The sequence below is a fragment of the Pseudoliparis swirei genome, chromosome 6, assembly GCF_029220125.1.
Source record: "Pseudoliparis swirei isolate HS2019 ecotype Mariana Trench chromosome 6, NWPU_hadal_v1, whole genome shotgun sequence".
Classification (NCBI taxonomy): domain Eukaryota; kingdom Metazoa; phylum Chordata; class Actinopteri; order Perciformes; family Liparidae; genus Pseudoliparis; species Pseudoliparis swirei.
The window spans coordinates 10,639,653-10,652,884 of NC_079393.1; the positions used below are offsets into that span (position 1 = coordinate 10,639,653).

The 13,232-nt window shown below is 45.3% G+C and overlaps 1 protein-coding gene across 1 annotated transcript; it reads left to right on the forward strand.

Annotated features, from left to right (window-relative positions):
- The first annotated feature begins 5,546 nt into the window (after positions 1-5,546).
- Positions 5,547-11,739, forward strand: zgc:101540 (hsFATP2a_ACSVL_like domain-containing protein). The gene is made up of 10 exons (XM_056417469.1): positions 5,547-6,490; positions 7,363-7,572; positions 8,361-8,519; positions 8,618-8,742; positions 8,846-9,040; positions 9,185-9,275; positions 9,508-9,706; positions 9,965-10,062; positions 10,150-10,280; positions 10,856-11,739. The coding sequence occupies exons 1-10, from the start codon at positions 6,013-6,015 to the stop codon at positions 11,030-11,032; spliced, it is 1,863 nt and encodes a 620-aa protein (XP_056273444.1). The 5' UTR covers positions 5,547-6,012; the 3' UTR covers positions 11,033-11,739.
- Positions 11,740-13,232: the final 1,493 nt, after the last annotated feature.

A 13,232-nucleotide genomic window follows, 5' to 3' on the forward strand; every position in this document is an offset into this window, starting at 1 on the left:
AATCGGGTCAAATTGACCCGAAGGCAACACAAGGGTTAAACAAGCGGCTGTTATTCCTACCTTGACCAAAAGTCCAGACTGAAACACTGATTAATCCAGAACCAGTGTTGCATCACACCCAGAAGGTTTAGTTCACAAGAAGAATATCAAATCTCACCAGTCTTATATTCAAAAGCTTGTTTTCCGCGTCTTGTTGCCGTTTGTAGGTCTCACAGCGTCTTTGTGTCGTTGGTTTCCAGAAACTCAATGATCAGAGACACAAAGTGAGTCTTGTGTCCGGGGGGACTTCCTGATGAGGTTTGGAAATGTTAAAATTGTGAAGTTTTATGGAGCAACTGAAGATAATTTTTCTTTGCTGAATTACAGCAGCGAGATCGGAGCTGTTGGCCGAGACACCTTCCTCAAAGAGGTAAACGGCCTTAAATCTGGCAATCAATAATAACTTGTTTTAATGTTTTAATCTTGCAGAGGTTGTTTCCCGGATGCTGTGATCACATTTGACAGATAAATTACATTTTAAATGACGTTTCTACAGGAGAAACCTGGTCTTCTGCTTTCTCAAATAGCTTTATTTAAACATTGTGAAGCATTTCGAGCTATTGCACAAATGGAATGAAGTATATATATATTTTTTGTGTGCAAATAATCAATGAACAAATAAAATGTGGGTCAGTCATAAACCGTAAACTCTGTTTGCAGATCAACGGTTAATCAAGGTTTGGATTCAGCATTAACTGGACGCATCGTTTGCCAGGAGTCGCTCGTGTATTGAACTCAAATGGTATTCGTACCATAAACTCGGGTATCGTAGCGCGTGGTTTCTAGGTGGTGTTTACACTTCATCGATCGTTGTCCTTGTCATAAACTTTGGCCAATATAGAATCAACGTTGATCCAGAATGCTGCAGCTCGTGTTCTCACTAAAACTAAGAAAAGAGATCACATCACTCCTGCACTAGCTGCTCTGCACTGGCTCCCAGTAAAATCAAGAATCACTTTTAAAATTCTTCTCTTAACCTACAAAGCCTTGATTGGTGATGCTCCATCATATCTTAAGGAGCTTGTCGTACCATATTGCCCCACTAGAGAGCTACGCTCACTAAATGCGGGACTACTTGTAGTTCCTAGAGTCTTAAAAGTAGAATGGGAGCCAGAGCCTTTAGTTATCAAGCTCCTCTTTATGGAACCAGCTTCCAATTTCAGTCCGGGAGGCAGACACAGTCACCTCGTTTAAGAGTAGACTTAAGACCTTCCTCTTTGACAGAGCTTATAGTTAGGGCTGAATCAGGTTTGCCCTGGTCCAGCCCCTTGATATGCTGCTATAGGCTTATAGCTGCCGGGGGACGTTTTAGGATGCACTGAGTACCTATCTCCTCTTTTTTCTCTCCTTAAGGATGAATTTTCATCTCTCAATCACACGTTACTAACTCTGCTTTCTCCCCGAAGTCCTTTTGACTTTACGTCTCATGGGGTCATCGGACCCTATGAGACGGCATAGATCCTATCTGCCTGATGGATCGTCTGGGTCGTGGAATTCCTGCTCATGTCTACGCCACTGTCCTGTTGTGACTCCGCCTCCTCCCCACCGCCATCTGCCTGATGGAACGTGGAGGTCTCCATCGTGGAATATGCCTACTATGAACTATTCATACACTCTGTCATATTCATTGAATGTATTTTAACTCTAAATCTGTCCTTCTGTACACATTACATCTATTGCATCTGTCCATCCTGGAGAGGGATCCTCCTCTGTTGCTCTCCTCCAGGTTTCTTCCTTTTTCCCCTGAAGGGTTATTTGGGAGTTTTTCCTGGTCCGATGTGAGGTTTTGGGGCAGGGATGTCTATGTGTACAGATTGTAAAGCACTCCGAGACAAATTTGTAATTTGTGAAATTGGGCTATACAAATAAACTGAATTGAATTGAATTGAACGTTGCAAGTAGATAGGGAGCGACTAAATGTATATTTAGTTTGATGCTCAGGTCCAGACGGGCAGGACAAAGCTGCTCCTCCTCTAGCGATCCACTCAGAGCATCACACTTCTAAAGTGGGACTCAGCAGGATTTGTATAGTGGCAATCAGAGAGGGCAAAGGTCAGGCAGGCAGCACGGAGGGCAAAGTTCACCGAGGGAAAAGTTAAGAAGACAGAAATGCAGCTCGTCTCAGAGATTTGGCCCGCTCACCCACACGGTCAACACGGGCTGTGACCCGACTGGATTTAACCGGATTGTCAGTTCACGCAGTTTATGCACGATCAAAACAGACACACACATCTATCATATTTTACTCGGCACCCTCTTTTTTTATTCCTCTTGTGTATTCTTCTTGTACATTGTCTTGGTTGTTAGCTGCTACTGGCTGGCTGTGGGCCCTCAAATGAAGCGTCGTTGTATAACGACGATGACAATAAAAAGCTCTTTATCTTCAGAGCATCTCTGAGACTCTTCATCTTGCCTCCGTGTGCATGACATTGTTTCAACATGCCCCAACCTTTAGGCCCTCCTATGTGTCGAGCTCCAAAATCAGTGGATCCTGCATTTCCCAGAATGCATTGGTTAACAGTCACATCATCACACTTTGTGCCCATGAGCTGAAATAACCTCTGCACCACATGTTTAACAATCAGATGTTTATAAAATCACCTCTTTATTCAATCACCTATTCATAAAATGACCTCTTTATTCAATCAAAGATGATCTTAAGTATTCCTTCCTACCGAATCCCATGTTTTATGAGGATTCTGGTATTTTTACTCTTAGTATTTTGTTTCAAAGCATCCTGTAAAAAGCATCTAATTCCTCGTCCCCCTAACTTTACATGTTATTGTGAAAATCCACCTGTGATATTCGGTGTATTTGAGGGGTTGTGTTGTGATTATCTGTTTCTTGTACCTACAGTGCATCCGGAAAGTATTCACAGCGCTTCACTTTTTCCACATTTTGTTATGTTACAGCCTTATTCCAAAATGGATTAAATTCATTATTTTCCTCAACATTCGACACACAACAACCCATAATGACAAAGTGAAAACTGATTTTTGCAAATCTGTTAAAAATAAAGAACGAAAACATAACATGTACATAAGTATTCACAGCCTTTGCCATGACACTCAAAATGTAGCTCAGGTGCATCCTGTTTCCACTGATCATCCTTGAGATGTTTGATTGGAGTCCACCTGTGCTAAATTCAGTTGATTGGACATGATTGAGAAAGGCACACACCTGTCTATATAAGGTATCACAGTTGACAGTGCATATCAGAGCATAAACCAAGCCATGAAGTTCAAGGAATTATCTATAGACCTCCGAGACAGAATTGTATCGAGGCACAGATCTGGCGAAGGGTACAGAAAGATTTCTGCAGCATTGAAAGTCCCAATGAGCACAGTGGCCTCCATCATCCGGACATGGAAGAAGTTTGGAACCACCAGGACTCTTCCTAGAGCCGCCCAGCCAGACTGAGCGATCGGGGGAGAAGGGCCTGAGTCAGGGAGGTGACCAGGAACCCGATGGTCACTCTGACAGAGCTCCAGCATTGTTCTATGAAGAGAGGAGAACCTTCCAGAAGGACAACCATCTCTGCAGCACTCCACAAATCAGGCCTGTTTGGTAGAGTGGCCAGACGGAAGCCACTCCTCAGTAAAAAGCACATGACAGCCCGCCTAGAGTTTGCAAAAAAGCACCTGAAGGATTCTCAGACCATGAGAAACAAAATTATCTGGTCTAATGAAACAAAGATTGAACTCTTTGGCCTGAATGCCAAGCGTCATGTCTGGAGGAAACCAGGCACTGCTCATCACCTGGCCAATCCCATCCCTACAGTGAAGCACGGTGGTGGCAGCATCATGCTGTGGGGATGTTTTTCAGCGGGAGGAACTGGGAGACGAGTCAGGATTGAGGGAAAGATGAATGCAGCAATGTACAGAGACATCCTGGATGAAAACATGCTCCAAAGCGCTCTGGACCTCAGACTGGGGCGCCGGTTCATCTTCCAACAGGACAACGACCCGAAGCACACAGCCAAGATAACAAAGGAGTGGCTTCGGGACGACTCTGTGAATGTCCTGGAGGAAGACTTGAGGCTGTAATTGCTGCCAAAGGTGCTTCAACAAAGTATTGAGCAAAGGCTGTGAATACTTATGTCCATGTTATGTTTTCGTTCTTTATTTTTAATAAATGTGCAAACATTTGCAAAAAACAGTTTTCACTTTGTCATTATGGGTTTTTGTGTGTAGAATGTTGAGGGAAATAATGAATTTAATCCATTTTGGAATAAGGCTGTAACATAACAAAATGTGGAAAAAATGAAGCGCTGTGAATACATTCCGGATGCACTGTATGGTTCTGTAATGTCATACATACGTACTATAACTCTCCTCCAGAGAACATGTTTGAGCGTGCTGCACTGAGATGTGATTCAGTTTGAAGAGGAAAGCTCGTTCTTCCAGTTGAGAAAGCTGGGAGCTCTGAGCAGCGACATCTTGCTACACACCAATCTGGTCTATTGAGGCTATTGTCAGTGTGGGAGCTGGAAGCTCTGCCTCCTCAACAACAGACTCATTGTTGTTGTTGTTGTTGTTTGTTCCTCCCTCTCTCCAGGGATGATCCGAGCACAAACATGTGTATTGAGATATTTCTCATCAATATTGTGATTTAAATTGCTCTTATAGATTCAAATCTGTATTTACTTTAAGATGTGACCCACATCCATAATGTTTATACTTAAAGAGGAGAAAGCAACGCAGCTGCTTGATATTTAGGTCCTCCAATGTCACTTAAAGCTGAATAAATAGTCGGTTATGTTGACTTTATCATATCATCTGGAGGGTTTTTAAGCACAGCAGCGTGTTTCTGATCCATATGACCAGCTCCCGGGACAGAAACTCTCCGTTCACCCTCTGGTTGGAAGCAGAGTGACCCAGACTGTGTTGCCCCTGGAGCTGACCCGGGATCAGCAGCATGAAGGACACACATGGGGAAGGAGGTTGACGGGAGCCAGATCACCAACCAGAGCTCACTAACATTGTACTTTTGAAAATGTGCAACCTAATGGTAAATGATCCGTCCGTCATTGTCACGTGATTTACTTACTTTAAAGGTTCTCTCTATGATACTCAGAGCGTTATCTTAGCATCAAACAATGGTGTACTGTTCAAGGTGAAGTAATCCAGATAAAATCGAGCATGGGGTTATGTTTTGTGGAGTACATTTGATATTTTTGGAATTAGCAATATGAAGATATTATGCTGAGTTCTGGTAACAATTGATTTATATATTGTGTGAGTGTGTGTGTTTTTGGAGGGGGGTTAAGATACTTAACAGGGACGTGCGATCAGGGGAGGCAGGAGTGCAGTCGTCTCCTTTCTACTGCTGGCCCTTTAAATCCTGTTAGCAAATCGGGTTGAACCCGCAATTAACGGGTTAAACCCGGACACCAAGTCCCTTCGTCCAGTGGTGTAGTGGTCCCTGGAGAAGTGGGTATACTCGCGCAAAGGAGAGTTGTTGACCGGGGGGGGGGGGTGCTAGTGAGAGTGTGCTCATCCGCGTGCGTCCGTCTGCGCGCAGCACGGCAGAGCTCCGATGCCGTGCTGCGCGCATCGCTCTACCGCGCGAGAATTTTTGAAGAGCCCTGCCATACAGCAATGGATAAACGCCCTGTTTTATAAATAATGCGCACCAGGCACCAGCGGTGATTGAGAAGTGGGTATACGCAATGCTGACTGAAAAATAAGTGGGTATACGCCGTATACCAGCGTATACCCTGGACTACACCACTGCCTTCGTCGTGGAATGCAGAGTTCCCCTTCCATAGCTCCGTGTCGCCGGCTCTGGGTCGGGCCGTGTGAGGAAACACTCGGCCTGGAAACAGACACAACATCTCGGAATGGAGGAGGGGTCAGGGGCCCTCCGCCCCGCCCCGCTGCGGGCTGAACTTTACTCACACATCTCGCTGCGCTGCATTACGCTCGGCTCCTCGCGCACGGAAGCCCACCGGCCCCCCGCGCGCGCTGCAACATGTACATTTTGTTCACGGTGGTCGCGGGACTGGCGCTGCTGGCCCTCTCGCTGCTGCGGACCTTGTGGCCTCACCTCGGAGAGGACTGCACCTACATCCTGGCCTGCCTGAAGCTCGGCTTCAGGCTCTTCAAGTACAAGTCGTGCAAACCTTTCTACAGCGTCCTGGACTGCTTCTTGGACGCCGCGAAGAAGCATCCCGGGAAGGTCTTCGTGCACTTTGAAGGACGCCAGTATACTTATGGAGACATGGACAAGCAGAGCAACAAGGTGGCGCGCGCGCTGCAGGCTGAAGCCCGGCTGAAGGAGGGGGACGCGGTCGCCTTGTTTCTGGCCAACGAGCCCAGCTACATGTGGACTTGGCTCGGTTTGGCCAAGTTGGGATGTCCGACGGCTCTGCTTAACATCAACATCCGATCCAAGTCTCTGCTGCACTGCTTCTTCTGCTGCGGGGCCAAAGTGATCATCGCCTCTCAAGGTGAGACAGGAACGCGTTAAGCAGAGGTCAGAGGTCAGAGGGTCTTCAGACGCATCTTTACGCACACAAACACTCACTATTTCCATTATGGGTAACTTTCAGTGGTGCATTGACTAAAGAACATGTTTATAACAGAGATTAGACCAGTGGGTCACACACATTTCGACTTTTGACCCTTAACAAACATGCATTGTTAAATTGGGGCCACTTGTCAGATATTCTGTAAATTATTAACACGTCATCCAAAGAGACAACTCTTCTTTGAACTTCTTACATGGTTTATTAAAGAAACTGTTCAATACAATATAACAACACTTATATTAAATAGCATGTCAGGAATATGAAGGTAACAACTTCATATCGCAGCCACACATTAAAGGCTGTTTATGAATGTTTTAGTCCAAATTAACTAGATTAAAACTTAAATACGTGTTTAAGGTATGACGAGTTGTGTTGATGTTTTCATCACAGTATTGTTAGATGAAAAGACGACAGCTGGTTATATTTTCTAACGTCCACATGATTCATAGCTGAACCGACCATTACAAATCAATCTATTTCAAAAGTTGTATCTCTCTTTAGTTTGACTTTAAGGGAGCGAACATCTCAGGATACAGGTCAGTAAACGTCTCCCGGGCCACATGGTTCTGGACATTCAGTCCTGATGTTAATTTGAGACACTTTGTAAACTTGTGTCTACACTTTTGGCGCTGGAGTTTCAGCGCAGAGAAATGCACATATGTGGAGTTTCCTGCAGCATGTGCTCGTGTCCCAGTGGGCTGTGAGGAAACGTGAAGCCGACACGTGCTGCATTGCGTAACGCGGCGCTCCCCACACAAAGCCAGGAGCCTGAACGCCTCTCCTGTTTGCAGAGCTGCAGGGGGCCCTGGAGGAGGTGCTGCCGACGCTGAGAGAGCAGGGCATCAGCGTGTACCTCATGGCCGACAGCTGCAGCATCCAGGGCATCGACACGCTGTCCGACAAGATCTCCCGGGCCTCCGACCTGCCGCTGCCCCGCGACCTCAGAGCCAACGTCGGCATCAAGAGCACCGCGTTGTACATCTACACGTCGGGCACCACCGGTACGCCAGGAACAGCTGATCAGGATGTGTTGTTGAGACGGGTTTAAGAGGTGTTCGTTCCACTTCAGGGTCATGATGGAGGCAGTTAAACTGTATTTATTTCTACTGTGTGTTTATATATATATATATATATATATACTTTATCCATGAGGGTATACATGCCATTCTTCTAGGATGGTCGACGGTGAACTGTCTTAAACTATTTAATGGCAGCTGAAAGTCTGCTCGAGGCTCATTCATAGGTCTTTGAACTGTATATACGTATACATATATATTTATATATATATATATTTATATACATACATATATATAAATATGTATATATATATTTATGTATATACATACATATATATATATAATATGTATATATATTTATATATATATATAGATGTGAGCCAGTAAGATTACAACTTTTTTAGGTGCTTTCACATTCCTCCATGCAGAATATTTCTGCTTGCGTCAGCAAAAACTTTGTCTGTGTGGCTTTTGGTGCAGGAAGTGTCCAGTAAAACCAAAACAATGAGCCGAATGACTCTAGATTCAGAACGTCCAGAGTGCCGGTATGATTCTCTGTATGATGTCCGACAAGCGACTATTGCACAAAATGGTCATTTTATATATTGTTCGCTTAGAACCGTTGATTCGAGCAGCTTGAAGGAAAATATTCCTCTTTTTAAAGTCTGTGACTTGACAGCAGAGCGTGAGAAGTTTCCTTTCAAACTGCAAACACCTAATACTAACTGTACCTGATGATGATGATGATGATTTATTATCTTCGACCGCGGAAGGTTTGCCGAAAGCAGCCGTCGTCACCCACGAGAGGCTCTGGGCCGCCTCCTTCGTCCAGGCGGCGTGTGGAGTCACATCCGAGGACGTCTTCTACATCAACCTCCCCCTCTACCACAGCGCGGGCTTCCTCATCGGGATGATCGGCGGCATGGAGAGGGGTAATGTAGTCCAGAGGACGCACGCAGCCGGTCACGAGAAGACACCGCGGACATCGACGGGAAGATAAACGCCGCGTCGCGTTTTTTATTTATTGCAGGCATCACCATCTTTCTGAAGAGAAAGTTCTCCGTCTCTCAGTTCTGGGACGACTGCAGGAAGTACGACGTGACGGTGATGCAGTACATCGGGGAGACCATGCGCTACCTCTGCAACACGCCCAGGGTCAGAGGAGACGACGGCCGGACGAACCAAGCGGCGCTCTGACGGAAGATCTGAAGCGCTGCGTGTCTCCGTCGTGACCTTGAGTCGACCTCCCCTTTCGCAGAAAGACGGCGAGAAGAACCACAAGGTGAGGATCGCCATCGGCAACGGAGTGCGGACGGACATCTGGACCGAGTTTCTCGACCGCTTCGGGGACATCAAAGTGAGGGAGCTGTACGCGGCCACGGAGGGAAACATCGGCTTCATCAACTACACGTCCAAAGTCGGGGCAGTCGGACGAGTCAATTTTGTCCACAGGGTGAGGACAGGAAGTAGTTTGGGCTTTAATCGTCCACGCCAGCAGCTCGAGAACAGCTGGGAAGGAATCGCGAATGCGTTTGGAACCGGCGTTCTTGGTGTCCGGAGGCTAATGGACTTATTCTCTCACTTTCTTCCCGCCTAGTTTTTCTTCCCGTACACTTTGATTAAGTTTGACACTGAGAAGGAGGAGCCTATCAGGAACTCTGAGGGCCTGTGCATCGAGGCAGCCACAGGTGAGTCGCCATCACAGATGGAGACGCACCTTTTTGTTTGATTATTTCTCTTTCTGTGATGCAAGAGCAGCAGCCCCTATTTTAAATATTGAAAGTAAAAAATAAAATAAAAAAAATGACGATGTGCTGCTTTCATCTGTTTTTATTTTTGTCAATTGAATATGATCGGGTTGCGTCACCTCGGGGTCGAGTGCATGCGATGATCGACGCGCTTCGCGTGTCTCCTTGTCAGGCGAGACGGGCCTCCTGGTTGGACGGGTCACTCGGAGGTCGCCCTTTGTCGGGTACGCCGGCAACCAGCAGCAGACGGAGAAGAAGAGGCTCCGTGACGTGATGAAGAAAGGAGACCTGTACTTCAACACCGGAGATTTGCTTTGGTTTGACGACATGAAGTTTGTGTACTTTCAGGATCGCGTTGGCGACACTTTCAGGCAAGTAGAAACTCATTTGTGTTATAGTTGTTGTGTTATTCTCTCACAGCACAGACGGTCTTCCATTTGTTTCGTTTCAACGTGGACGTATTAGATGTGACTCTCCCGTAAACCTCACGCTCTCATTTACACATCTTTAAATGCAGTTCTCTTTTCGGTTATTAGTCTAAACCCGGTGGCAGTCGGGAAGTCGTGCGGAACGACGTGTTGCGCGAGTGTTTTCTTATTCTCGTGCGTGTCGCTTGTTGCTTGTTGCAGATGGAAAGGGGAAAACGTTGCCACCTCGGAGGTCGCAGACATTCTCACAATGGCGAACTGCATTTTTGAAGCAAACGTCTACGGTGTTAAAGTTGAAGGTAAGAGCACTGATGCAGACATGTTAAAAAAATAAGAAAAATCTGTATTCTCTGCTTTTTAAAACGGTAATTTAATTGTCGGACTAGGTCACGAGGGTCGGATCGGCATGGCAGCGGTCACTCTGAAAGAAGGAGGAGACTTTGATTGTTTGCACACCTACAAGCAGGTGGTCACTTACCTCCCAGCGTACGCACGGCCTCGATTCATCCGGGTCCAGGTACAACACGAGAATCCTTCGCTTGGCACATTTGATCTTATTGCATGCAGTGAAATGATTTGATTCAATTTAACTTGAAATGAAGCTCATGTCTAAAATGCATTATACGCACATTCACAAGACATTATAAAGCATCATAAGCGTATAAAGCATCAGAAGTGGCGGAGAGGAGGCTTTGTTCCTCAATGTCAAAGTGGCAACAGTTTCTAAAAGAAGAGTCGTATTCATGTTACGCAGCACATAACTATTATTATTTTAGCCACAGAGGACTGTGCTAACGTTTCCTTAAAGTTTCTAAAATGTAATAATGTCTTTTAAACATCAATAACATGCTATAGCATGACTCTGTACGCTCGAAGTGAAGGAACAGCGATGCTTGAGGTCATTAGCGACCATCAGGTCACATTTCTGAGGACTGGTGAGCAGTATTTGCCGACTGCGAGAAAAGAGAAATCCCAAGGATTATTAACGTATAATGAATGTGCTGACGATGAATTCTAGACATGACCTTCATATGAAGGGTTACCAATGACTTACATTTGAAAATAATATTTATAAACTGTTTGTTTTCATAGCCTTGCCTGGAGATGACGGGGACGTTCAAGATGAAGAAGGTGAAGTTGGTGGAGGAGGGATTCGATCCAGCTCACATCGAAGATCCTTTATACTTTTTAGACCCTGAGAAACAGACGTACGTTCCCCTGACCGAAGACATCTACAGCGCCATCGCTCGTTGGGAGATAAGACTCTAACGCGGAAGACTTTAAACCAGACGACCCGTTGGTTCTCAAAGATGTAACAGCTCACTTTTAGACATTTTTTTGACAGTCTACTAATCTCAGGGACGGACTGACTTTGAAAGTTAATGTTTTAACCCTCCGGTTTAGTTTTTTTAATCCTCGGAATCTATTTCACTTCATCAATTCAAACCCCGAGAAAATGATTTACTTTATGTGTGGGGTAGTTTTGCGATAAAACACAACCCCAGAATCTTCTGCCGGTGTTTGAGCGGCGACCTCGAGGGTCTCGCTCTCATCAGAGGGGACGCCTCAAGATCTGAGAGCTGTGGCTCCTCAGCCTCACTGGCACAACACGGGCCACGTCAGGGTTCCCACGCTACAGCGCTGTGCTGTGGCAGGCGGGGCCCTTAAATATTGCATATTAATATCAGCCAAAACAATGTCTCGTGTGTTTACACGGCTGGGGAGAACTGATCTATACAACACGTGTGAAGGACATTTCCTGTGACGAGGAAAGGTCATAAAAATGAAGCAAAAAAACGATGTCAGAGACGTTAAGATAATAAGGGTTGAAAGACTACTTTTTATATTAACACAACTACCGTGCATCTTCACAGCTTTTGTAAATGTCTTCCTTTAATGCTGCCAGTATTTGATATACAAGTATGTCTTACTGCCATCGATGTACTTTTAATAATTAAACTGGTTGTATTTTTTTCCCTCCGGCTCCTGTTGTATGATTGGCCTGATGAACGGTGGCGTGAAAAGTTTGGGTCGCTTTGGATGTTGAACCTTTACGACCAACTTATGTCACACCCGCACAACCGCCTGAGGGTTTATCAGTGAACCTTTGTACTGTGTGTAGTTGGTCACCGTGTGCGCTGACATCACAGCGTGTTCGGCGCTCAGAGAGGGTCTCGCTCTCTGGGCGAGCGACTGCCCCTCAGCTCTCGGGTCGGAGCAGCGCTCTGGCTCAGGTGAGCTGATTAACCAACACAACCTTTGACACACATCGATTCACACACGTTGTCTTGTGACAATCATGGATTTTTTGGAGTTGAACTTTAGAAACCCTCAACACACTCTAATGTGTTTTCTTTCTTATTCTTTTTTCACTTCAATGTTTTCTATCACATCCGTGTCGTGAGCCAAATGGTGCGGTACACTAGTGTGGTGTGAACCTCCGGCTCATGTCATGGAAATTGACTCAAATGAGACTTTATTTTATATGGTTGAACTTTTTAAAAATGTACGTTTTCCCCCCCAATGTATTAGATTTGGAGGTAGAAGGCATCGATTTGATCTTTAAGATAGCCAACGTTTTTTGTTGACAATTATTAAAAGCAAAGTAGCTTCGTACATTCATTTGCAACTTAAGTGCATCAGATCCACCTCGGAAAGGCAGTCTAAAAAAACTGTCCTGCAATAGATCCTACCTTCACGAAGGTTGTTTTTTTGGGTCAAAAGTCTTTTAGAGTTGTTGATTCAATTGGGTCATTAAAACAAAAAAGTATAGTAGTTTCCCATAAAAAAACAGAACATGTCTTAGTATGTATACCATTAAAATCTCATAAAAAGTAATATACATTATGTCATATATCATTAACTGGCTCAGGGAATGTGACAAGGAGAGAGACCATGCAAGGTTATAAATCAAAATGATTTATTACTCAGGATTACGCAGAACAAGCAGAGGAGCGTGCCGATCACGAGAGCGATGAAGCCGTGTGCTGTGGAGCAGCAGGGTGGACGTCAGCTGGAGGAAGAGAGAGATAACGAGCATGTGGACCAGCTATACAGCCTGGAAGGCCCAGGTGAGCTTCATCAAGCTAACGACATCGTCAGCCAAGTACCTGCTGAGGTCGGCCAGGACCGCCTTCAAGACAGTGGGAGGGTCGTAATGCGTATAAAACAAGTAGAGCATGGCTTTGAAATATCATAAAAACCTTTAGGGTACTAAACCAGTAAAATACCAATAAAAAGTCGTATGTGATAATGTTCTCCTCAGGTCATGTTTGTGTCCAAGTGGAAGTTTGACCCACATTTCAAGCAATTCCCTCAGTGTTGCTGAAATATGAGCTCAAGAGAACGGCGCTGTGAGGTCACTGATCACTCTGATCGATTTGATCTCTGACCTCCAATATTTAATGTTTTAACCTCGAGTCCAAGTAGACGTTCGTGCCAATTCTGAAGAAATTCCCCCGAGGCACTC

Coding starts and splice junctions, on each gene's coding strand:
- zgc:101540 (XM_056417469.1), top strand. CDS start 6,013: ATGTACATTTTGTTCACGGTGGTCGCGGGACTGGCGCTGCTGGCCCTC. Junction 7,573..8,360: donor CTACACGTCGGGCACCACCG/GTACGCCAGGAA, acceptor CGACCGCGGAAG/GTTTGCCGAAAGCAGCCGTC. Junction 9,276..9,507: donor GTGCATCGAGGCAGCCACAG/GTGAGTCGCCAT, acceptor TCTCCTTGTCAG/GCGAGACGGGCCTCCTGGTT.